Genomic DNA, 25,831 nt, shown 5'->3' with positions numbered 1-25,831 from the left:
ATATTATGGTATGCTTTTTTTTTTTTTTTATTGAGTTTTGTAAAAAAAAAATGACACTCCTACACTTTAATTTAACCCAATTCAATATAAACACACACACTCACAAGGTCTTATTGAAAATATTTTAATTTTTTCACAATATTTACTTGATAAACCAGTGTATAATTGATTGAAAAAAAATGTTTTTTTTTTAGTTAAGGGAACTTTAATGTTTGAAATGCGACTAGCAAAACGACAATATGATGATTAACATAATGGATCAACAGGATTTATGTATCTGCTCAACTGACCAGAATATGCCTCCAATGAGCTGGAATGAATACACTGATAAATACAAATTAATTCACATTATTTGAAAAGGAACCAGGCAGTCTTGCTAGATGTGATTTGTTTAGGACTCTGCTGAGATATAGAAGTGGTAAAGGCACAACGTTTCGGAAACATGCTTTCACAAATCCACAACCGAAAGAGCTACAAATTTACGTTTCATCAACTTTAACCCATTTTCCAAATTTTTAACGATTACATTTCAAAATGAAGCATTTTCCCCACGTCTTTTTCAGCATTACAAGACAAGATCGGATGAAGTGCATTTCATTGACCACCTCCACAGGCATGTTGCGTTCACTGCTGAGACATTTGCTGTAAATGGATCTGGGAACACTATTTACAAATGCTGAATCAAGTGATACAAAAATAAAACTGCTTACACATCACAGATTCAACAGCAATGTCAACCCCGACCACAAAACATATCCTAAAAGACTAGAAAACAGTGCTACAAAGAAAAACCAAAGCCCACCAGCAGTTGCACACTCACAGACGGCGTTCACAACCTGTCTCGTTTCATCATGCAGATGCAAACCATTTGCATCAATAGCTCAAAGACACTAATCGGTTCAGAGAAAGCAACTTTAAAAATTGAGTAGAGAAAACATTTGAGTTGAAAACCCAATTTTTCCTTAAGGTCCCTTTGATAAACATCAAATAGTGCAAAAATAGAACAATTATGAACCCACAATCATTAATAAAAGCTGGTCTGACATGAATGTACCAAACTATCCATTTCTCATACATGTATGCCGAAACCACAGCTTAAAAAAGAAAACCCAGCAAGAGCATCTGATCATTTTTTTTATGTACCGAATAAGCCTTAGTGATCATATTTTTTTTTCCCTTTTGGCAAATAACTCCATATGATTATTATCAAATAGGAAAATCAACTCTAAACTTTGTATAAATATGTTTTTTGAACCATCTGTATTCAGGAAAAAAAATCAAGTTCACTAAAGATCAGGCAGAGAGAAAAGGAGTTTTTGAAAACCTTTGGACAACGGAACAAATGTAGTTTCTTGCTACATTTTAGGCCAGAGTGGCTGACCACTGATCATTCAAATGTAAAAAATTAAAATGTCAAAAATAATTACATATTAACACAAAAGTCAGAAGTAACAAAAACAAAACAAAAAGTACATTCAAAATAATTACCTGGTCAGATATGGAACTGGATCATTTGCCTCTACAAACAAGTGCTTACATTTCATATTTTTCCATGTGTTCTGTCACCTTGGAGCTTTTGTAAATAAATGCATGAATTAACTGATATCAAACTCAGAAATGGATGCTTTACAATTACTGAAGCATAACAACAGCTCTGCCAGAGGCCAAATTCCAAATGTTAGCAACACTGAACAAATATTTACATCACAAATGAAAAAAAAAAAAGAAAAAAAAAAAAAGAAAAATTATAGGTGCGTTCACATTAAGCGCGAACGTGTCAACTGAGCTACGTGAGGCCACACAGGCAATTCTAGCGACGCAAAACGCACAATTTTGGCGAGTAAAGCGAAGCCAGAGAGACACGACACCTGTGATGGATACGAAGGGACAGTTGTTGGAGTTGAAAAATCTGAATGTTTGTGTCTTGTGTGTCACTGTGACAACCAATCAGGAACTAGATGTGGTTGTGGCGTGGGGTGAAGGACTGCAGCGGAGACAAAGCAGTTTCCATTCAACATGGAAGAAAAACTGATAGTGGCGGTCGGCCTGAGTTGTAAGACTCAACCAATTATTACTACCGAGACGAGTCCAGAAAGAAAAACAAGCCTGGGCAAAAAAAGTGAGCGAGGAGACTGAAGTGGCAGGGAAGTGAAAGCGTCACTAGATAACACCATTGTACTGTTGTATTTCAGGCGTGTCGTCCGCTGTGCAATTAATGTCGCCTGCCATGTGAGCGGCCGGCCATATGCCAGTCGAGCAACAGCTAAGTGACGATTTTGTGGCGCCAATGTGAACGTACCGTAAGGAAAAAAAAAACTTCAATAAAAATGTTATCCCCAAACATCTCACGAAAAACAATAAAAACAAAACAAAAAAAATCTACGAGTCAATATTGTTACCTTCAAGCATTAAAGGATTAACAACCAGACTATTCACCTGCTCAGGACTCGGTAAGCACACCATGGTCAAACATTCCAGGTTTCAACAACCTTTGATTCGAAACAGCATAAAAATTGACAAATTAAAGGGTGGCTTCCGTTTTCAAATATTTACAAACTATGCTATCATGTTAACACAAAAAAAACGAAGGAAAATACCCGACACATTTCATCTTACCTACACCTCATCTATAGAAGCTTCTATAAACTTGGACTTTAAAAAAAACAAAAGTTGCAGTCCACGATGTTCAGGATCACTGATGGTGAAATTAAATTTGTAAGTTCTCCAAGATTAACCCTCCATGTTTTTTTTTTTTCCCTCCGTTTAATGTCTTTTATAGTCCATGAATAAAATTTCCTCAGAGGAAAATCTGAGCCATGGTCTCAAATGCAACGCACCAGACTGCAAAAGAGGAACTCCTGCAATAAAAATACACAATTTGCCAGATCAGATGACAAATAAAATGCATGACAAATGATCTCTGGTGACAATACATGGCTTCTCTGGATAGAAGTTAATTACTGTTATATTAAATATCAAAGTAAAAAATAAACCCATGATCAACCTTCAAGGGGTATAGCATCGCCTTTGCCTTGAATTCTGTTGAAATACACATTTTCCTTTAAGGAATATCGACTTTAAAGTCGCATCACAAGTCTTTGACAAAATCTGTCAAAAGAAATATATTCATCTGCATTTACATATTTACACATTTTAAATAAAAGGTCTGTGAAGCTCTAACTGGAGTTATTTGGGTGAGGCGGGGGTATGTTCTGCTCTTTGCCGCTGCGTTTGGGTCCCCGCTGTGGGGAAAACGGCTTGCCAGCATTCAGGCCCCTCTGATGCTCCCAGATCCTCATCCCTGAACCTTTGGCTCTGGCGTGACCCGGTGCACCTCTGAAGGTACGCGGAGGTTGTCGAGGGGGTTTATCCCCAACCGTCTCGGGCGTCTTCTTGGAGTTGGGCTGAGGCTCCTTGACCGTATTGACCTTGAGCTCTTTCAGAGGGTGGTTGGGTGAAGTGGCAGGAGGGGAGGGCATCTCTGCTGGTGGTGGATCTCTGGCTGGCCTCTGGCACACCTCTGCATAGCTCAGCTTCCTAGGCTCCTCCTTAAAACATAAAAAGTATTTAGTAAAAAGAAAAAAAAAAAAAAGCAAATTATGCACATAAAGTTTGAGACTAAATAATGCACACTGCATTGCAGGCCACAGCAGCTGCTGAGCCCTTCAAAGCACTTCTACATAGACTGAAACGTGTGTAATATGAACAATCTACTCTCCCTGTCCACCTACAGCGGCCCATCTGGTCACCGGTCTGTCTTTATTGTCATCATGTCGCCATAATTACATTTTGGTGATATATCGACTCAGAATTCCCATATAACACAAAACAAGACGCGACGTTCAAATAGCTAAATGCACTGGCGGCACTTCCTGAGAAGCTAAAAGTCTGCAAATGGTCCTTAGCATCTGATTTAATGTTTGAATAAAAAAAGAAAAAGAAAAAAAAAAAAAGAGATAGTCACTTTACAGTACGATGTAAGTTACTGTGGAATTGCATGAACCTATCAGAAAACCCTCGCTGAGAAGTCAAGAAGTGAGCAAATAGTCATTCCTGTCTCCTGGTAAAAAGACTCGGTCCATCAGGACCAGAACCTCTGCCACCAGAAAACGACCCCCATTACATTTTGCACCTTTAGATTTTTTTTGTTTACTTCGTGTTTTCGCTCTATTTAACGCAGAAGTTTCCTAGTTCTGTAAAATGTTCTTTTTTAAACGGACCTGACAATGAAGTGTTTCCAATGACTGACATTGGAAGACCAAGCCTACCTGTTCTTGTTCTGATGCTGGAGGTGAGGCTTTTTCACCAGAACCACTTTTACTACACATGGTGGGAGCATGTTCTGGACTGGTTTTAGAATCAGGCTCAGTGGATGGAGAGAGGTTTTCCTCTACAGCAGCTGCTTCAGTTTTCTCTCCATTTGTTACGGTTGGACAAGCACTAGAAATTTATTGCGAGGGAAAAAAGAAGAAGAAAAGGCATGTTAGTTTTTGTTACTTTTTAAAATAGTATAATGTAATTTATCGTGACATGGGATAATTTACCTTGATGCTGGTGGCGTTGATGGTTGTGTTTCAACAGCAGTGGGTTTAGGAGTCAGGGAGGTAGAATCCTGTTTGCTAGCAGGACTCTCAGAGTCTTTTGTGTTTTGGGCCGAGCCCTTGTCCTGGTTCCCTGCCTGAAATACATTTTAAGAAAAATAATAATAAAGACAAAGCACAATTTTGCTGTGAAATCCATCTATTCTTCATAAAAGTGTAAATGTAACGAGGAAGGCTAGTCACCTTGCTTGGAGGCTTTAGGCCACGGACGACATCAGAGAGGCGCACCTCTGACACGGTCTCTCCCTGAACTGGGAGCACAGAACCAGGCAAAGGGGGAAAACTGGAAGCTGCCAGATCAAAGTTAGGAGGGGCAGCCTTGGCCTCCATCAAAGGGACGGGTTTCTGTTTCCATTTATGGACAGTTAGGAACAAACAAAACAACGATTTGGAGTAAAAAGAAGAAAAAGGAGAAAATGCTTACCATGGAATGTTCATCTTCTCTTTTCCTCCTCATGCCTCTGTGGCCATTTCTCCTATTTCAGCAGAAAAAATTAAATAAAAACAACGCACCAATAACATCTGCAACAGCTTGTATACAAGGTTGAAATAACATTGAGTCTCAAACTTGTTTTTCATTACAGCTGCATGTAAAAAAAACTTCAAGTCTTACTTGTGGACATATAAAACTGTTAACTTGCATAAACTCACACTGCATTGTAACATTCAGGTTAGAAATTCTGACCTGTGGGAAGTCGTGCTAATATTTAAGATTCTACATTTCCTACCTGTCTCGTCCGACTCGGCTCGGATCTCCACTGGACATGGAGGACAGGGAAGACGTCTCTTTAGGTTTGAAGGAAGATGAAGAGGCAGACAGAGATGCAATACCAGACAGGGTCCTCAGTGCCTGGAAGTCCACAGGACCGGAGACGCCATTCATCATGGGAATAGGATCCCCTGGTCTGTGATGACCTTTTATCTGGTTCCTAGGGCCAAGAAAATAACTTCATTACTAAAAGTGAAAAGTAAATTCTACAAATAAATTGACAATTCAACAAGTATAAGGAAAAGAATAAGCTAATGTTTATATATAAAAAGAAGTACAGAAGTATTTTTGACAGCATTTTAGGCAAAATATCTAAAGGGATCTTAACACATGGCTGCCTTTTCAGAGTAAAACTTGCATATAGCGTGTTAGATCGGCTCAAAGTCGTTGGTTGGGGAGGAGCACTAAATACGAGTAGAAGAGGAACAAATCGTCGGGTAATGCTTGTTAATCTTTTTACGACATTGACCTCAAAGCTTTGTTTTGTCTGACACAACATGCATCAATCAAACGACCTTTCAAGGATTTTTTTTTATTTATCCGAGGCATTAAAAAAAATGTTTCCACACAGCTATTTAAGGATTGACATAAATCCCTTTGTTGCTCAAATGTGGCATCACTTAGCTCAAACTTAAAGTGGTGAAGCTGGAAGCTCAAAGAACAAAAACACCAGTTGTCAAAATAATGCCTCCATTTAATGAGGAAAATGAGTCAAGACTGAACATGAGCGGGATTTGCATCGTAACGTGCAGCTACCTGTTCCTGCCAACAGCACGATGGCCGCCGATGGAGCTGGAGTTTGGTTTGTGGCTCCCAGGATTGTTGTATCCATTCATGAATCCAGCATTGGGGAACGGTGCCTACAACAACACATTTAATAAAAACTTAATTACATAATTCACACACAAAAAAACAAACAAAAAAAACTCTTTGTAATTTGCGGTTTGGAACGTCTGGTATGTAAATGAAAGCAGATATATCACACTAATATGGTCAGAGATTGCTGTGATGTTAAGAGAGATTTTGACATTAAAGTTTCTCTGAAAATAGCATAAAAAAAACTGAAGAGTTCTCACCAGTGGCGTTTCAAAGTGTGGCACAATGGATGGGTTCCAGGTAGGAGACACCAGGGGATAGATGGGGTACTCCTGCTGCGGGCTGTACACCTGCTGCATGTACACCGGAGGCACATACTGGGCCTGAGGCTGGGCTTGCTGCTGGTACACTCCTGAATCCACGCTTTGGAAGCCCTTCTTACCAAAGAATGTATTTATGGCTTTAATACGAGCCTGCGGAGAAGACACATGGTCACGGTTTCTAAACAGACAAGCACTTCACAATTGGTGCTGTTGCTTTATCGAGTTAATCCCCTCAGATCTCATAATCTCACGGTCATGAGGCCATAAAACACTGCACTAACAGGGGGAGCGAAGGAGGAGGAGGAGGGGAAGGAAGGGGAGAAAAGGGGTGAAGGAAGAGAGGAGGCAGAGTGAGGGTGGGAGAAAAACAGATTCAGATTTATGTAGAGTGAGTTAAAGGTCCTCCTGGATAGACAGTGCTTATGAGTCCTTCCAAGCGCGATACTGATCATCACAGGGGTCTAAGAGGCCTTGGTAAAGTACACTTTGAACTCGTTCACATTAAATGCAAAAGTTGTAAAACGGTCTTATAAAGATGCATTACTATTTCTTTGTTTGTCACATTTTTAATAAGTGCGATCGATCGATAAATAGATACAAAGAAAATTTTGTCATCCATTTATATTCAGCCCAATCAATTCAATACTTTGTAGAATCACCTTTGGCTTCAATTACAGCAGGTCTGTTTTTGCATGCGGGCCGATAGGTTATATTTTGCTCTAGTCTGGCCAGTCTGCATTCTTCCTCATGTTTGCTTGTCCCTACATGGTTCATGGTCAGGAGTTCTTATCGTTTCTTCTAACCACCCTGCTATAAAGGCCAAAATTATGGAGAGCATAATTAATAATCAAGCTGTCAACAGATCCTGTGGATCATATCAGCTTCTCCACAGTTACCATGGACCTCTTGGCTGCTTCCAGAAATGAACGCTCTCCTCACCGGACCTGTCATCCAATACTAACTACAACACCTTTTACATTTTTAGACTGAACTGTCAGACGTTCAGAGCTTGGAATATTGGTTTATAACTTATCGCTTTAAACATCTCCACAGTTGCATCTCTCTCTGGACTGCAGCTCCCAGCGTCACTGAAAGCTGCCTCAGTAAAGCACGCTGACACAAACACACTGGACCAGAGGTAACGTCTTAAAAGAAGCACGCCGTGAGGCTTTAGGACTCTCTGATCATCGTCTGTCTCACCTAGTTTCAACTTACAACCAAAAACATTGATCTGATCCAGGATGGTGACGCGTCTGCATACAGACGGGGACGTAGATTGGCTGGTCCACTGGTGTGGACAGAACCACACGAAGCTGCTGGTCATGTTCTGCACTGCCGTTATACGGTCTGCCCTGGGTCCGTCCATCACCGTCTGCTTTGGCTTATCCGCTAAACAGGAGAAGGCCTAGACTGCAACGAACAATCGGGTCTGTAGAGGGGATCAGTGAGGCTGCCCTTCCCTCACTCTTGGACTTGTACAGGTCTAGGGGCAGCCAACATCTCTGCTGACTCCACACATCCTGGACACAAACTCTTTATCGACTTTTACCTTCAGACTGGTGCTGCAGCGCGCCCAGCTGGCACAGAGCCCCCAGGCAGTCTCTCTAATGAACACTTTACAGCCTGAGTAGTCAGCTACTCTGCCATGAAACAACAAAAGTATATTTGCACCACAAACATTTTTTTTCATCCTTCCGTATATAATAAAAACTTGGCTGGACATACACATGCTGTATGGTCTTGGCCGCCGAGCTACAGATGAGCTTTCAGGGAGTTGGCAACCTGAAACTATCCTTTTGTTCTTGCCTCAGTGACCAAAATCAGAGCAAGAACAGAAAATGTACCACACTTGAGACCTGGGAACACTAACGAGTCACATGACACCGGCGAGGGAAAGAGGCTAATTGGACACAATCTGGACATGTTATCACTTTTTAGCCAGCAGCTAAGACATTAATGGCTAATTTTACAATGTTATAAAAGCTGTACATAAGCTACTTTACATTTTAAGCTAGTGTCAAATCTTCAACATTGTCCCATGAGAAGATGTGAGGGGGGGTATTTATTTATATGAGATACTGCACTTAGTTTCACGCATCTCTGTGTTCAGACATTGAGGTCAAATTCTCGTTTCTGCACAGAATCGGGCTAAAGGAGCTGATTTTGAGTCATGGTGCCGTTTGTTCACAAAGGGGGGAGAGGAGGGAAAAAGACTGGCAAAAATCCATAAAACACACTAGATTCACGGCATGTTGTTAAAAACGTAGCTTGGTATAGGTTGGTTGGCCTTCTGTCACGCTTGGCAAACGATGGTAAAAGGACCAACTCCCTTTATCAGGTTTCTATCCAAATAAAGCCCAAGGTAAAGCCGAGGCTGCATCACACAGGCCTTGTCCTGAGAGCTGACGGCACAGCTCGCGCTGAGCGAAACTAACCAAGCTGTTGCAGCCTTCTTCACGACATCTAAAAATGTGAGTTTTAAACATAACAATGTAAATTAATTCTTGTAATTTACCATGATGGGCTTCCCCTTGAAGATTTTCACTTCCTCTCGTAGGTATCTGTATGCCTGAATGAGAAAAATAAAAAAAAAGGAACAAATTTTCACCAGACGGCAAATTAATTTTTTTTTTTACTCCAGAAACTTGTGTCTCCTAAAACCAACCTGACAGCGATGGAAGATGTAAAAAAAAAAAAAAAAAAAAAAAAAAAAAGTGTTAAACTCTGGAGCTTTGACGTTTTCCCTATGAAAACTTAAGGCCAAATCTACCAGTGCTTTTAACTCTGTTAGAATGCCAAATATAGACTTTGAGTGAGGCAAAGCATTTATGACAAAAAGAAAAAACACTGTAAAAAGTACAACTGTCAAACCAAAAAACTGAGGTCTATGATCATTAAGAAGAAAACATACCTGCAGCGCATCCATATCCGACTGAAACGTTATGTACCAGTTGCTGTTGTGAGCAAACTCAACTCCCAACACTTTTGGACAGTTTTCACTTTTGAAAAGACCCTCTACTTCCTATAGAAAAACATGAAAGACATCATGGATTTAATTTCCATTTCGAACAGAGAATACTGCTCAACCTGTAAAACTTTGGCATTTTGCTCATACAATGACTTTGAGGCACAACACAGACTGAACAAGCCCAAGTCTGCCATTTAGCATTTATGACTCGTTGCTACTTTTTAACTCAAGTGAGAACGTAAAAATCATCTGGTAGCCCTTAGCAGGATTTACACTCTAATTACACAATCCAGACAACTGCTTAGCATGCAGTATTGAGTCATCTTTACCTCAACTGGTGTAGTCTCTGGCACTTCTCTTAAAATAATGATACAGCGACTGTGGTTAGGTCGAACTTTCTCACCGGCATCATCAACTTGCACTAAGGGAGAAGCTGTAAAGAAAGACAGGACAACATAAACTTTATGTCAGTGAGGGCACACTAGGTTTAACTAAGAAATTCTTAAAAAAAAAAAAAAGAAAAAAAACTATTGCATATGAAAACCCTGTTAAACCTAATATAGAAATCTACACTGAAGCCTGACGCTAGCTGTTAACACCAGGGGCCTGGTGTTAACAGCTGGCGTCACATGACCAGGGCAGAAGTGATAACAGGCAACGGTAATGTTTTTCTCTTTGAATGGAGAAAAAAAAAAAAAAGTGTCCAAGTAAGGAAGTTTAATATTAAAAAAGTAATCTCTCAGAGCAACCAAACTTTAGTGCATCATTAACAGCCATGTGACGTACAGGAACACAAGGATAAAGCAACAGCTAGCTGCTGCACAGCCTGGAAATCTTCCTTAAAGCTAAATGCCATGTTTGCTGCAACTTAATTCTACATTTTAACCAGAGTTGCAAAATATGTCCCAATCTTAATAGTCACTGCAATATCAAGATCAACATGGACTGCTTGGATAGAGCTTTTGTTAAGATAATGTGTAGTTTCAGACTTTAATCAAAACATAACGCTTTAATTCAAAGAAAGTGGTGGGGAAATTGTGATAATGAAAATTAAGAAGTTAGAAAACTAAGGTTAGTCATTATTGCAAATTTCGATACCTTTATTGCAATTATTTGCCTTCCTAATATCAGAAAGCCCCAATTTGAACCCTGCGACTTATCCGACATGCCCACAAAATGGGCAGATATGCTCTTGTGCCATGATGTGGCTTAAATACCATGAAGACTCCACCTACTTAATGAAGAAATAAAAGTAAAAGTTTGTAAACATCATTCCACTTCCTTCCCCATGAATTTGGCAGTTAACTGATAACTGGGCAGTTTTTTTTAGCTTTTGCTGCTCTTGGTGAGGCTTTCCAGACTTTAACATTTCTCTAACCATTCTTTACATTTTTATATGGTTAGCATCTCAACTAGCAAGCTTTTACAATAATTAGGAGTAGAGTATCGCCGGCACCTTTCAACACTTCCAGAATTAGATCCATATCAGTGGTGAGCGCTTTGATGTCCTCCATACAGGCAACAGTCCAGATGGGGATAAACTGATCACTGTCCATCTGGGATATGAGGTACAGATCCTTAGAAAGGTTCTCCCTGAAAAGAAATGTGACATTTTATATACATTTAGTTATGCATTATGATTATTATCAATGAGAACATTCTGAATAAATGATGAATGGGGCAAATGGTTCACAAAGTTTCAGAACTTCACAGGTAAACTCCTCTTTACGATGACGGTTTCCCAAAAATCACCGTTCTAGTTAGAAATATCATGAAATAAATTCCTTAGCAAGTTGTGTTTAAAATTGAAAGGATTTACCATGTGAGGAGAAAAAAAAAAGCCTTAAAATGCAGACATTTGGGGAGTAATCAGAGCTGAATTTAATGGTAAGAATTAAAAGTAAAAAACAAAACACCACTAACTTCTTTAAAGGCTAAATCATTAGAGGAATATATAGTTTCCTCCAGTTACAAAACTATTTTGTTTAGTCTGTTCTTCAAGCCTTTTTACACATACATGCAAAGATTTACCTAGAAAAGCAGAACTCCAGTCGTTTCTTTAATGACTCCCGTAGGCTCTCTTCAGACATTTCTTCCTTTGACGGTTCAGAGTCTGTGGCAGAACTGCCCTGTGGATCATAGGGCAAATAGCCCAAGTCGGGTTCCACATCCTCACATGCGAAGTACTCATCGGGGCTAGTCGGGTACTCCAAAGAGAATCCTTTACCCTCCGACGGGAGAACGTCTGAGAAACCTGAGGCAGAAAGGGAAATGGTAGCAGAAAGATTTTGAAATGACTGCTGTGTTTGCAGACCAGAGTAATCCATCGAACAAGTCACGATTTGTGTTCGACGCCTGAGGCCAAGAGTTAACGTTTCTTCATACGTTTGGTTTACTCAGAATTCTCAGCAAATATCTGTCTGAAGCTGATAAAGCCACTTTTTTTGTGCCATACCGACACGAGAGACAGACAAGTGGCCCACGCTGTGCTATAAAAGAAACGACATCAAACCGGAAACATACCGTCAGTCATCTCAGCAGGTGAGGAGTTGGTGTGCAGCCAGGAAGAATCCTCTGATACTTCTGGGATGTCATTTTGTTGGGCTGGGATCTCCTGCCACACTTTGGCGTTGGGGTTCAGACTTGTTCCCTTGGTGGTAACCTGCAGGATAGACAGCGCAAAAAATAAATACCAGCTTAATTTAGTAGTAGCTTTTAAATGCTTTTCGCACAATTTATACATTTTGTCCCCATCCTGCTCCTCAGAGTAACACCGGGAATATAACAAACTGAGATCATCTGCTTAATGTGTTAGATTATTTGCAGTTGGTCGACATCCTGCCAGTAACAGTTTATAACAGTGTTGCCATTAAATCTTTAGTCACCACACTATGACACAGGGCTGGGCGATATGGCTTAAAAACAAAATCTCAGCTTTTATTTTACCGAATCTGAATAATCAATTTTCCCCCTCAATTTTGTTACACAAAAAAAGACAAAAAAAAGAAAAACTATTTTAAACACTTGCTTTTATGTCAAGCATTTTTTCTGGGAGTTGACCTGAATGCAACTAAATACAAGCTGTGAAACATGTTTGTTAAACAAGATGGCGGCCCTGCCGTTGTAAACAATGAAAATATAAGTAAATGTTTGCTGCTAGTGGTTTTACACAATGAACTAAGAACAGGCTTCACTGCGTAAATTCAAACTAACAAAAAAAGTAAGTGAATGAGTGCGTCGTACTATGGTAAAAAAGTTTTGTCTTTACAATATTTTGGACACATGACAATACATTTTCCAAAAGGTAAATTGGAAGCCCAGAGTGCATTGGCAAAATAAAATCCTGAATTTCCAAAAATGAAATCTTAAAAAAAAAAAAAAAAGGAAAAAAGAAGTAAATTCAAATTAATCAATTAAATAAATGTATCGCCCAGCCCTACTATGACAACGTTTTTCCTTCAAGTGAAGCGAAGGTATAGTAGCTTCTCTCAGCCAGCTGACTGGCAGAAAACTGACATCCACCATTTTTTCTGGCATTTCAATAAAACTTTAAACCATAGGAGAAGTTTGACAGAAAATAAAGGGTCGTTTTATAATTGTAAATTCATTTTTTTAAAGGTTTTGTGGCAGTAAAGGCCCAGTGCCAGGAACCGAACCGGGCACAGATACATCGAGGACTGTAGCCGCCACAAACGCACAACACGTATCTGACTGTATGCACTGACAGATGCATTTCCAAAATAGTCTGATGAATTCCATTACCGCAGTGCACACCACAAAAATATTTTTAAACAACTTTTATTCCATATTGCCACTCACTGCATACTGTGACATTGCTGACATGGCTTTATTCTACCATCTCATAATCGAAGATTGGAATTTCCCACTAGTGATCTCAGACATGCACCACATAACTATTAGGAAGACGTGGACATTTTGAACTTTTGGCTTGTAGAGTCAATGCAAATTCTGAGAAGCCACACTTTGGATGCAAAATAAGATCTATCAATATAAATATAAATAAAAGGTAAGTTAATTTGATGAAAAGTAAACTGCCTCCTTGAACTTTTCATTTAATTTTTTTTTGGCAAAAACACGCTTTAAGAAGTTGAGCAACCTTGGATTATAACATCTTGTTTCATCACAGAAGAGCATCGACTAAATATACCACATCCAATCCACTGAATGAAGTAACTGGAGCCGCAAATCCAGCTTTACACACAGACGCGACAACCCTGAGCCGCCATTGGTTTACTGAACCCTCTCCCCGCCCATCTGTGGTCACATGGACGAATGCTGCGAGCTGATCCATTTCAAGCTCGCCTTTCACAACGCCGTGCAACCTGTCATCCAACCGAAAAAAGAAATATATACCCAACCTAAAGGCACTTTGGTCACGAACATATTTTGTTACCTGTCGAAATCTTACACGTAAACCCACCTTGTATGCTAACCCTGATTAGAAGTCAGTAGCTTAGCGTTTTGTAACGTAAAGGAAAAAATGTTTCATGGCTTCGGCAGGAGCACGTGGCGCCGACGTGCTACTTTTAAAACTTAACCATGTGCCGATCGCTTATTTTTATTTATTTTTTTTTTACATATCGTGTGTCTCCGGACACATGTGTCGTTGCTGATCGATAGCCAAAAACGTTCAACCGCAAATAAACCTTTTGAAGACAGCGTCCCCGTCGACCTTCGGTTAGACACGCAGCGGCTAACGTTTAACCCGAAATCACGTGCAGAAGTTACTACACGTGTAAAGACGAAAAATTGCTCTATATAAAACCGTTCTTACACAACAAACGGCGTTTCAACTAACCAGAAAGACAACTGAGCGTGTTTTAAAAAGCTATAATTGGCTAGTAATAGTTCTATTCGATACCATATGTTAACTTTGTGGCATCAGCGTCACCGGCGTTAAGCTAACTAGCTTATGTTTACTAGCAGACCAGCTGGAACCGGCCTGACTTTACTTTGCGACCCTGAGCCAAATTGTTGAACAGGTTGATGTAACTGCTGTGTAAAAGGTGAAACGTTTATTATTAAATCGCGCCCCCCGGCTTCTAAAAACGCCGAATAAAAAAACAGACAAGCAGCTGCGGAGTGTGGACGACCTTCAGATAGCACCGACTGCGTAAACCCAAGAGAGGGGAAACTGAAACAGGTTGGCAATCATTAGCCGAGGTGAAAGCCTCCAGGCCGCACACTTACCATAATAACTCGATCTTCGTTTTTTTTTGGTTTCCTGCCCTGGTCAGCGCCGGTAAACTGGAGTTCCGCGTGTCCCCTCTCCTCTCTGGAGAACGATTTAAACTGTGACGTTTTTTTAGTAGTGAGAGTCCGTCTCTTTGTCGGTGGCAACCGCCGTCTCCAGGACACCAAGGTTCCACGGTCGCGTGCTCCAGCCTCAACAGTTTGCCTCGCGCACCCCGCAACTTTGACCAGAGAGCGAGAGTAACGCTAAAGGACTCGCTTCGCTAAATCTGCAATAAAAACACGCACCTGTACCACTAGTTAAGGTAATTGTGTGTCAGTGCTCATCTCTGGCTGTCAGCTACGCAGCGGTTACTGCAGCATGTGACAGCTGCTGCTCCTTCAGACTGCCTGCCCTGGCTGCGTAGCTCCGACCAAACAACAGGCTGCTACTGCTGCTGCACCCCGCCCGCGTCGACCTTAACAAACAACGCAACGGCTGTGACCTCCTCCCTGACGAGGCAGCTCGCCGCTGCATAAGAGGGGGAGGTTGATGTAACCAGGAGAAACACGCAACAACTGCCTTCATCTTGGAAATTATTTTGTTTAAAAAGAAAAAAAAATCTTTTAAACGGACTTTTATGATCCTCAAATGTGTTAGAAGGGCCTAAATTTGATTAAAATAAATCGTTTTAAAAGTCGAAGCAAGTCATTACACAGTGATTTTTTTGATGCATTTATAAATTTATTAATGATTATGCCCGCACGGTCAATTAAAACCTGAAGTTTCAGGGAAAAAAAATGTGGATATTGTAAGCCAATAAAACAAATACAGATAGTAAGAATGTGTCCGTTTACTGTAAGGTATTTTCACTAATTAGACTTAGACAACTTTATTTGTCATTTTGTGTGCACAAAGTGCGTACAGAACGAAATTTCGTTTGCATACAGCTTGAAAAATCACAGTAAATTGCAGAAAATTTAAGGATAAGATGCAGCAGTGATTTATGTAAACAATTGAAATGTAAACAATGTAAAAGGGGAAATAGACAGTGTGCTATTCACAGTGTACAGGTGAGTATTATTAAAACCATGCAATATACAAATGTGGTTTTAGTGTCCGATACTGGGTGTGGGCTCATTTTGGATGATTTACTGGATGGTAGGGTGGATGTGATCAGCCTGTGGTTATATGTGGTGTTAAGGAAGCCCAATCTCCTTTTCTCGAGGCCTTCAGCCCCCATGTAGCGTTTTCTCTGGCGTCTCCCATCGTCCTCTTGAGAACGCTCCATAGATTCTTTATGTCATTAGATCAGGATAGTTTGTTGGCCATTCAATCACATGGATGCCATGGTCGTTAATGCAGGTTTAGGGAGTATGGGCAGGTGCCAAGTCCTGCTGAAAATTGAAATAAGCATCTCTATAAAGCCTGCCAGGCAAGATGGAAACACAAACTGCTCTGAAATGTCCTTGAGGATGGCTGCGCTGACAACGGACTTGAACATCTTAGAGCACCGACTCCAGCTACAGTCCAACCCCGTTTAATCTCCTCACAATTCTTGAAACGGGGTTGCTTTACAATCCTCTCGAGGCTGAATTTATCCAAGTCCTCTAACACATTTTTTCCTTAAACCAAACTCTCCATTTAAGTTTCTACACAACACTTTGTGAACAGCTAGCTTTTATAGAAGTGATCTTTTGAGACTTAGCACCCTTGAACTGTGTGAAACAAGTACAGTTTCAGTAAACACCAAAACTCCAAGTAGAAAAAAAAAAATAAAAGTCCAAAGTTAGGAGTTTCTTTCCAACGTCAAACCTCAAAATCTGATCTGCGTGCCATGTATTTAAAGCAGGTCCCTAATGGTCAGGATTTGGCTCTCTCACTGCCACAGCCCAGGTTCAGTTCCCAGTCAAGGAATCTTTGTTTTGGGAGAAGTGTTCTTTAGAGCATGGCATTTGCATCCTTGAAAGGCTGCACGGTTCCTCGGTGTGAATCCCACAGACTTCCACTCTAAGTCCATGAAAGAAGACCCTTAGACCCAGAATGTTCCTCGGGCGGCGCACAGTGGCAGCCCACTGCTCCCTCAAAGCGACGGGATAAATGCAGGACGCATTTTGTTGGAATGACAAATAAAGATGAATATTATTAAAGCAGCAATGGCTGAAGTGATAAAGTGTGTTTCCGTTAGTCTGTATCTCATGAAGTCACCATTCAAAGCTCTGTGCAACATCTGTTAACGTGTTGCTAGTTTTTTTTTAAGTATGGTCTGAAAAAAAAAAATACATGCTTATTAAGCCTTATGGGTAATCGTCACTCAAGAAATCCTCACCAGAATTCAGTTCTTACTTTTGAGGTAAATTAAATTACAGCAAAAGTGGGTCACGAAGCCTGTTTTGTGTTCACCCATTTAATTTTAATGTCCAGAAACATAGAACTTTAGAACTGAGAGTGTGAACTAAGTGGAATACAATCAAGTGGTATTTATTGAACCAAATACGACTTGTTTTAGTAGGTTTGACGATGCCGTTTTATATGGAATAGAACCATTTTCTAGACCAAACCGGGTTGGAAACCATTTGATGCTGTAACAACTTTTCTCTTGTAACTTAAAAAATAAAAGCACAGAGCACCCAATGCATTTTGCATATAGTTTGTCAATAGTTACAGTATTGTAATAAATATACAGTATCAGCACCAATTATTAGTGTTGTGAACTATGTAAACAAGTGACGTTACAGTGTAAATCTAATTGAGTTTTCCAGTTGTAAATCACAAGAGATGTTTATGAGTTTTAAAAGTTAAACATGTTAATTTTCGTTGACTTTATTTCATGCCTCTGATAAGGTGTATGTTTACTCATTTATGCTGGATTTAATGAAAACTGAGGAACTAGTATCTCCTGTGCCTTTATTTGGATGGCTGTACATGATCCAGCTTTCACTAAAGACATATACAAATCTTTCTTATCCTTTCAAGTGTAATGCTAAATTTTACATTTAGGAAAAAGGAAAAGTGGTTGAAAACTACAAGATGCAACCGCTATGAACAGTATTTAATTGGAGGCACACCTCACACACTCACTGCTTCTTAAATGAAAAAAAAAAAAAAAAACAACTATCTGCCACAACCATCAAGATAAGAATTGTGGACCTCCATAAATCTGGTTAATCTTTGCAAAAATTTCTAGTGGCCTGAATGCAACAGCTTCATCTATTCGAACGTCCACTCGCTGCAACATTCAGAAAGGAGAAAGGTTCAAAACCAGAAAAAAAGATCAAGACCTTGTAAAGACGTAGTCTGGAGGTGGTATAAAAGTGTCATTACTAACAGTGAACCTGCTTTTTGTACTAGCTTAGGCTTGAAGCCCCTCAGGAGACCATCCACCGCCTCATCAGCAGCATGCTCAGGTGTTGTAGGGAGATCATACAGGCACATGGAGGCCACACACACACACACACACAGAGCCTCATTTTGCCTTGTTTTAAGGACATTACATCAAAACTGGATCCGCCCGTAGTGTTTTCCACTTTAATTTTGAGTGTGGCTCCTCATCCAGACCTCCATGGGTTAATACATTTGATTTCCATTGATAATTTGTGATTTTGTTGTCAGAACATTCAACTATGTAAAGAACAAAGCAATATTTAATTCATTCACATCTAGGATGTTTTTAGTGTTCCTTTTACTTTTTTCAACAGTGTAGGTAAACTTCTAAATTTAAAAAAACAAAACAAAAAAAAAACATCTGGAAACTTCTTTCATGATTCATGTATTTAACAGGTATAATTTCAGTAATCTTCCCTAACTAAAAACAGAAATGGTTTAGTCTGAGGAGTATATGTTTGTATGGGTGAAATAATGTAACTTGTAACATCAGAATGAACCTTTTTTGTCTATGTTAAAGACAAAAGCTCAAAGGTTAAGCATGATTATAATGACTAATGAGGTAGTCATCAACGTGAAGGGACAACAGTTTTGATTCAAGGACTTTGAGTAGTGTTTAATAAATGTATACTTCTTCATACCTCATTTCAAACAATATTAAGCTGTTATGCTGTGTATACTGCATAATCTAAATTATACATGTTATATTTGCTTGTTTCCTTTTTTATTTTTCAATTAGGTTCAAAATAATAGATCAATAAGTCACTCAAATATTCAGTTTAATTGAGGTAATCGCTTAAACATGAACTTCTTACGATACTCAGGTTTTACAAGACAAACTTACTTTAACAAACGCTGAATAAAATGAATAATCCAGAAAAGTCTGTAATATTGTAAATAACGCTCCTCTTTTGGGTGGACTGATCTAGCCCATCAATAAGAATGACACGTGATTTTTGAATCCAGAATTAATTATGTTTAATTAGGCAATGAACTCGGCACCGGAACATGATTAAATAAAATTCATACAATTACACGAGGGAACCTCCTTATAACAGTGCACCTACAACTGAAACAGCATTTGGGTATTTGATATTATCTTGTGAACACAAACTTAAAATGGTTTCTAATCCCGAATAGCTCAAGCAGTTTGGTTGTCATTAGGCCTTGGTGCTTCCGACCATCGGTGACGCCTGCTGGCTCTGTTGTAATTGCTGTATCTTCAGGTTCATTACCTCAATGACCGCTGCAACACACAAAAAAAGAGAATTACATCTGCATCAGAAGGTTTTTCTAATGTTATGGGTCAACAATAAACATTTTGCCTTTTTCGTGAGTGGGTGCCAGGTTTTAAATCACACATGGAGTACCATCAAGTGTTTGCCCCCTTTATTTTTGTTTTTGTCGTCACACGCATGGGCGTAAGTTGTGTAATGCTGTTGCATGCATAATACAGATAATGTTAGCTAAATGATGATATGCAATATATGCCACTATATCATGTTAAGCTAATTCAAAATAATACTATTGTTCAGATTTACAGCTAATGAACATAAAAGTGGCGCATTTTAGCCACTAGGGGCGCTAGACCTGTAATCTTCAGGTTTAGCTCCCCTGAAGGCCACAGGCTACACTGCAGTGTCACAAAATTAAACAGTCTCTCTCCGTGTTTTGGAATCTGATAGCAGACTAGGTTGGACCAGCAGATTGAAGAGTCATGGAGTTACTTGTAAAGACAAGGCCACGTCACCCTTCTAGATTAATCCTACATCAGAGAACCAACAATATGTCTGATCAGATAAGTCTCATTTTTGTTTTGTTGTAACCTGGATTGGGTCACATGACCCATTCGGCGACTGATCCGACCCTCTCAAGTTACATAGGCGAGTTTTGACAAGGCCAGCCTGTACAGAGCATCAAAATGCACCAAGTGTAAAAATTGTTTAATATATCACAAATTAAGCCAATGCTTGGGTCAAAACGTACACTGTGCTGCATTAATCGGAGACGACAATACCCGAATAAATACATAAGGCAGTTTTCAAAGGAGGATTTCATGTTTTGAAGGGACCTGGCCCATATGTTATATCTGGAGCATGTAACGAAAATAATTTCCCTCTGGGATTATTAAAATATTTCTGATTCTGGTCCTAACGTTGAAACGTATTCGCTCTTTTGTTAAATCATGAATTGACTTGTTAAATGCTCATGATCTTAGGGAAAATGGTTCATCTTCACGTTACCTTGTTTCATAGCGTGTTTCTCTTGAAGAGCTGGCTGAATTTTCTCTATCTGCTTCGTGAGGAAGTCTATTTTACGCTTGAAGAAAGCCTTTGAATCCTCCACGTTCTACAAAAATAAAACCTGCATGGTTAAGTGTCGTTTATTTTTTATATAGGCGGGTGGCAGTAGTACACCATCAATGTTACCTTTTCAACATAATATCCGGTGCCCACATCCACTAAGACATGTTCCACGTCATTTAACGTCCCGGGGACATACATCTGGACAAAAACCAACAGTTAAGGATCCCAAAAGGTAAACAACACCTTGCAACACACAGGCCAAACAATATGGCCACCGCCAGGTGAGGCAAATAACACACATCATCTCCTTGCCATGGCAGCTGCTAGTGGGTGGGAATTATGAAGCAGAAAGTGAACAGTTTCTCCTCAAAGTTAATGTGTTAACAGAAAAAAGGGCAACTGTATTGACAAAGGATCAATTGTGATGTATGACACAATGACCTAGCTAAGCACTGTAGCAGACAATGTAGTCTATGGTTTTTACTAAACACATTATTCCCTGATGGCTGTTTCCTTCAGCAACAGGATAATACACCCGTCACCGGCAAAAACAGTTCAGCGTTGAGTTTCAGGTGCTGACTTGTCCTCCAGAGTCCCCAGATCTGAATAAAACCGGGCATCTGTGGGATGTGGGTTTTATTCAGATAAGTTTGATTCATGGAAGCCACGTTTCCCCATCTTGTAGGACCACAGTACAGTTACGGTGGCCTAACTGCGAGATTTAGACCAACACACACACAGTCCTATTATTACTGTATTTTTCAGACTATAAGTCACTTATATGCAGGTGTGATATATACAACATTCCCGTCTATAGCCACAGCAGGGCTCTCTAGGCTTGTGAAAACTATCCTGCTCATGCACCACTTAAAATAGGGTGACCAGATGTCCCCGATTTCCAGGGACTGTTCCCGTTTTTGATGACCTGTGTCCGATTTCAGTGTCTCGTGGAGTAAAAAAAAGTTTAACTCAACGAGAGTTATTTACCGGGTCGTGCCCCTGTCCCGACATAGAAGAAGAGCTGAGCCGAATACGGCTTCCCTGACAGAGATTCTCAATCAGAGACGTCCCCGGTTTTCGTTAGAGAAATCTGGTCACCTTAACTTAAAAGTTTATTGAAACATTAACTTATAGACAACAGAGACTGAACAAGTGTTTGTATGTCGTTTCAGTCTGCGTTCATGCAGGGGAGCGCTGCGTGGTGCAGCTCAAAGGACCACGACAGAACCTTGTTATTGGGCCGTCTGTGAAGCTAGTAACAGCTGGCGCTAGCTTACAGGTCAGTTGTCAGGGCGGATTAAAACTTCTCTGATGCAAGTGAACTAGGGCTGGGCGATAAATCGATTGAATCGATTAATTCGAATTTACAATTCTTTAAGATTTCCTTTTTGGAAAATCTGGAAGAGAACAGCATGTGATGCTGAATATATGTTTAGGCAAAATTATTGTCAAAATATTGTTACGTGGAATTTTTTACCATAATACGAGGTACTTAATTTACTTATTTACTTTTTTTTTTTAACTTAGTTTGAAATTCACAAGTGCAGTGAAGCCTGTTCTTAGCTCAATGTGTAATACCACTAGCAGCAAATGTTTTGTTATATTTTCATTGTTTATAATGGCACAGCTGCCATCTTGTTTTACAAGCATGTTTCACAGCTTGTTTTTAGTTGCACTTTGAATCCAGGTCAACTCCCTGACAAAATGCTTGAAATAAAAAGCAAGGTTTTAAAATATTTTCGTTAATTTCTTTTTATGAAACAAAAAGGAGGAAAAAAATAGATTAATCGGATTTGGTATGATAAAATCTGAGATTTATTTTTTTATCCATATCGCCCTGCCCTAACGTGAACTTTATGTTGCTCTGAAACATTCGTTACACTCACGGCCAAATTTAGGCGTAATTTTGACAACTTTTGGGGCAACGGGCCGTTACGCTGAAATGCGCTGGATAAAACCTTGCTGGTTGGAGTTGCTAATTTACCCCATTCATCCTCCCAGGTATGATCCACATTATTCAGCTGGTTGTGGATGCAGCTGTGTAGTTTAATAACTTGTTTAACCAGATTAAATGTCAGTTTTTAGTCTTGCATTGTGTGAAATAAACGTTTAAATGTGTATAGTCCAACACCACATATGCATTTTTTCCCATCCATGAAGTCAACTGAGGCTAAAGTTTAGAAGAAGACTTGATGCACCCAGAAGTAAACAGCTGCTCCCGATAATCTACACCCAAGATAATGACAACAGCTCAAATTAAAAAGACAATCGGTGATGACACAACACCTAGACGTCTTTTATGCGACGTTCAGGTCAGAAGTCGTGTTAAAAAGGATACAGAACTGGTGAGAGGCACAAGCAACTCTTTTCCTGTGTGGGGGAAAACAAAGAAGGCAGAAACAGATTAATTCCTCAACCATGATCATTAAACAAGGAGAACTGTAATCCTGGCAATCCTGAGGAATTTTAACGAATCTGTTGAGCGGACTCATTTTCTATTAATTGAATAATTATAAAAGTTAGCATGTTTAAACGTTCAGTTATTTTTACACATTATAAATTCACTATAAAAATTCGTCTCTAGCAGAAACGAAATCAGTTTACGCACCTTTATTGTTTGGGCTCAGGACATTCAAGCTTTCTTTTGCTTCAACAAACTTGTTCTGGGCAATTTTCAGCTGACTTATGGAAGACGTCAAGAACTCAACCTCCTGAAAAAAAGCATGACTGTGAACAAACGAGCCTCCAAAAAAAAGAGGAAAGCACCATGGCGCTAACATGCTGCAGCAGCTTTTTAGGTAGCCACCCCCAGCAGCGTTGGAGTCGGCCCCCTTTAATCCAGAGGAAATGCTCTCGTTCAGGAAGCTGTGTTAGACAAATTAACATCTATATACAGGGAAAACACCACAATACCTGGTCCAGTTGGCCTTTTAAACCTTCTAACTGAGGAAGGGAGAGGTCTGTGAGATTCACCGCCATATTGGAAGCGTGATGAGCGACGAGCCGCATTGAGTGCGCACCATTTGTCCACCGGAGTAGAGCGATGCGCCGGGATGGCGGAGTTTATAACAAACCAAAGACTATGCAGCTTTCTGATAAACAGTAACGATTTTTTTAACCAAGCTTAAAATACATTTAATAGATATTTTTAGTGAATGTGTAGAACATGATAAATACAACACTTTACATTAAACACTAGTTGATATGATCAAAACGCCAGTGTTTATATTACTCGTTAATTTGTGTTTCTGTTCATCCTAAACCGGGTCTGCCTGAAAGGTAATTTCACCATAGTAACACATGGTGAGTATAAAGTCTTCTTGATTCTTCATTGACGTAATGAACTCAGACCGTCATGCCAAATATCTACTATCATCATGGGTTCTACCCGAGTTATCCACCGGCTGACTGTTAGGGAGCAGACCCATTCATTGTGCTTCCGAGTGAGAGATGGGACGACAATCTGAAACACTGCCCCCCTGTGGCCGAAATGGCATTCCTGAGCATAGACATAATATAAGAGTAGACGCGTCATTGGGCGGGTTCTGCCTATGCTGCGATGCGTCAGAGCGTCCGCCATCTTAAATGTGGCAAATCTGCAGTTACTCAGTCACTTAAACAGTATCAGAGGGACTTTAATCTCTGAATATACTTTGTATTCGTAGTATTTCTTTTTTGTAATATTACAAGTTTATTTTCGTATCCCTTTAGCTTCATCCTCCTGAATTTATTCTCCTAAAGAATAAAAATATTTAAAATAATCTAACCTGGCCCTATTACTCCAGAAGTGAAATAATTCTGCAAACTGTGATTATTCTGGAAATGTTCCCCCTTAATTCTCATAATATGATGTTTTTATCATAACATTATCACTTTTGTGTTTGTTAGTTTATTTTTACTTTAGGACTTTTTTTTCCTCATATTATTAATTTTACCTCTTTAATACTCACCCAAAAAGTCTGTTCCTAAAGGTTCACATGTGACACGGGTTTATGAAATAATGAAGACCACAATGTTTAGATTTAACAAATTTATCCTTATATTCATAACACATAAACACACACACACACACACACATATATATATATATATATATATATATATATATATATATATATATATATATATATATATATATATATATATGTGTGTGCGTGTGTGTGTGTATTTATTGCAGCACAGGAATGAGGCATCTTTTCTGATTCACGTTCACAATAACAGAACTCAACTTTTTTCTGCCACATACAATATGGCGGTGACGTTGACGTGCGAACCTGCGCCCTATGACGCGTCTACGTATATGATGTCTATGTTCCTGAGGACAATCATGGAAGAATGAATATAGATATTTTTATAATTTATACATAGATCTTAAAATTTTGTCCAGAGGTGGTTTGGTTCTTATCAGTGCTTAAATGCTAAATATAAGTGATGCATATGAAAATGCACATGTTCTTTAACATTTATTAAAAATAAATAATTTGTTTCTAAACAAAACAAAAACAAAGCATACCAATGTATAAATATCATTCATACCCAAAAAAAACAAAGCACAACAAAAAAATTAATGAACTTATAATGTAATCGTCCTTTAAAGACTTCTTAGAAAACAGGTTAAGAAGATTACATTTAATAATATCCATGTAAGACAGAAGTTTTATTACAATTTCTGCATATTCCTCTTACACAAAAATCAATATTTCCCGAGGTTTTAAAATGTACAGGTGAAAAATGTCGAATAAAACCCTACATAATGCAGGTGTAAGCCAGTTTGCTCAAAAGACGAGGCATCACTTAAAAAAAAATTACACTTTTGACCAAGCAACAATATCTCAAACAATTTAAATAATAATAAAAAAACATTTAACCTAGAAAAATGGTTAATGCAAAAAAACCTGAATGTTGAAGCACAACAATGATCCCAAACACAACAGCAGATATATAACACAATGGACAACTGGAAAATAATCAAGCTGCTGTAATCGCCTAGACCTCAAACTGATTAAAACAATGGTCTGACCTTAGAAGAGTCGTACAGAAACAAATGTCTGCAAACCTAAATGAATAAAAAAAAAAAAAAAAAAGACTGAGTTATCCAGAAGATGACTACTTTAAGTTAAGGCTGCAAAAGGTGAGTCTACAATCTGGATCATGAGTCGTTGTTCAGTTTTCCACTCACCAATTTTCCATGATGGCTTCTTTGAAAGATACTGCAACGACTGAATCTGTGCTGCTTTTTCAAACGTTTGAGGTTGAAATGAAGCAATTTTAGACTATAATAAAAGGTCAGAACTTCCTCTTCAGCTCTTTAGGGTTAAAGCTGGCATCTCCTGTCAGGTAAACCTTGTTCCTGCTCAAACCCAGCATCCAGTGGTGAGGATACGAAAGGAGCTACGAGATAATCAGACAGTGATGGTACCCGATACTGTGCATCAGTTTATACCCCTCTTCCAAAATTTTTGCAAGAAGC

At 39.3% G+C, this 25,831-nt stretch overlaps 2 protein-coding genes across 2 annotated transcripts; both read right to left on the bottom strand.

Moving 5' to 3' along the window:
• Positions 1-108: 108 nt before the first annotated feature.
• Positions 109-15,138, bottom strand: larp4ab (La ribonucleoprotein 4Ab). The gene is made up of 15 exons (XM_012878169.3): positions 14,689-15,138; positions 12,001-12,139; positions 11,509-11,731; positions 10,934-11,070; positions 9,807-9,910; positions 9,421-9,531; positions 9,025-9,078; positions 6,447-6,659; positions 6,127-6,230; positions 5,330-5,530; positions 5,026-5,077; positions 4,785-4,946; positions 4,545-4,678; positions 4,269-4,440; positions 109-3,548 (listed from the first exon to the last, which is right to left on the bottom strand). The coding sequence occupies exons 1-15, from the start codon at positions 14,689-14,691 to the stop codon at positions 3,177-3,179; spliced, it is 2,181 nt and encodes a 726-aa protein (XP_012733623.2). The 5' UTR covers positions 14,692-15,138; the 3' UTR covers positions 109-3,176.
• A 3,870-nt stretch (positions 15,139-19,008) lies between these two features.
• On the bottom strand, positions 19,009-23,408 carry pfdn5 (prefoldin 5). The gene is made up of 6 exons (XM_012878181.3): positions 23,275-23,408; positions 22,970-23,072; positions 22,700-22,731; positions 20,485-20,559; positions 20,299-20,404; positions 19,009-19,301 (listed from the first exon to the last, which is right to left on the bottom strand). The coding sequence occupies exons 1-6, from the start codon at positions 23,368-23,370 to the stop codon at positions 19,216-19,218; spliced, it is 498 nt and encodes a 165-aa protein (XP_012733635.1). The 5' UTR covers positions 23,371-23,408; the 3' UTR covers positions 19,009-19,215.
• Between the last annotated feature and the right edge of the window lie 2,423 nt (positions 23,409-25,831).

The sequence above is a fragment of the Fundulus heteroclitus genome, chromosome 20 (assembly GCF_011125445.2).
Source record: "Fundulus heteroclitus isolate FHET01 chromosome 20, MU-UCD_Fhet_4.1, whole genome shotgun sequence".
In the NCBI taxonomy this organism is placed as follows: domain Eukaryota; kingdom Metazoa; phylum Chordata; class Actinopteri; order Cyprinodontiformes; family Fundulidae; genus Fundulus; species Fundulus heteroclitus.
Note: the sequence above shows the minus strand (reverse complement) of the source record. Positions and strands in the feature narration are given on the sequence as shown.

Coding starts and splice junctions, on each gene's coding strand:
- larp4ab (XM_012878169.3), bottom strand. Junction 5,078..5,329: donor AGCCGAGTCGGACGAGACAG/GTAGGAAATGTA, acceptor CTGCTGAAATAG/GAGAAATGGCCACAGAGGCA. Junction 4,679..4,784: donor GCCTAAAGCCTCCAAGCAAG/GTGACTAGCCTT, acceptor AATGTATTTCAG/GCAGGGAACCAGGACAAGGG.
- pfdn5 (XM_012878181.3), bottom strand. CDS start 23,370: ATGCGGCTCGTCGCTCATCACGCTTCCAATATGGCGGTGAATCTCACA. Junction 23,073..23,274: donor TAAAAGGCCAACTGGACCAG/GTATTGTGGTGT, acceptor GCTTTTTTTCAG/GAGGTTGAGTTCTTGACGTC. Junction 20,560..22,699: donor TTGTGCCTCTCACCAGTTCT/GTATCCTTTTTA, acceptor GTTTTTGTCCAG/ATGTATGTCCCCGGGACGTT.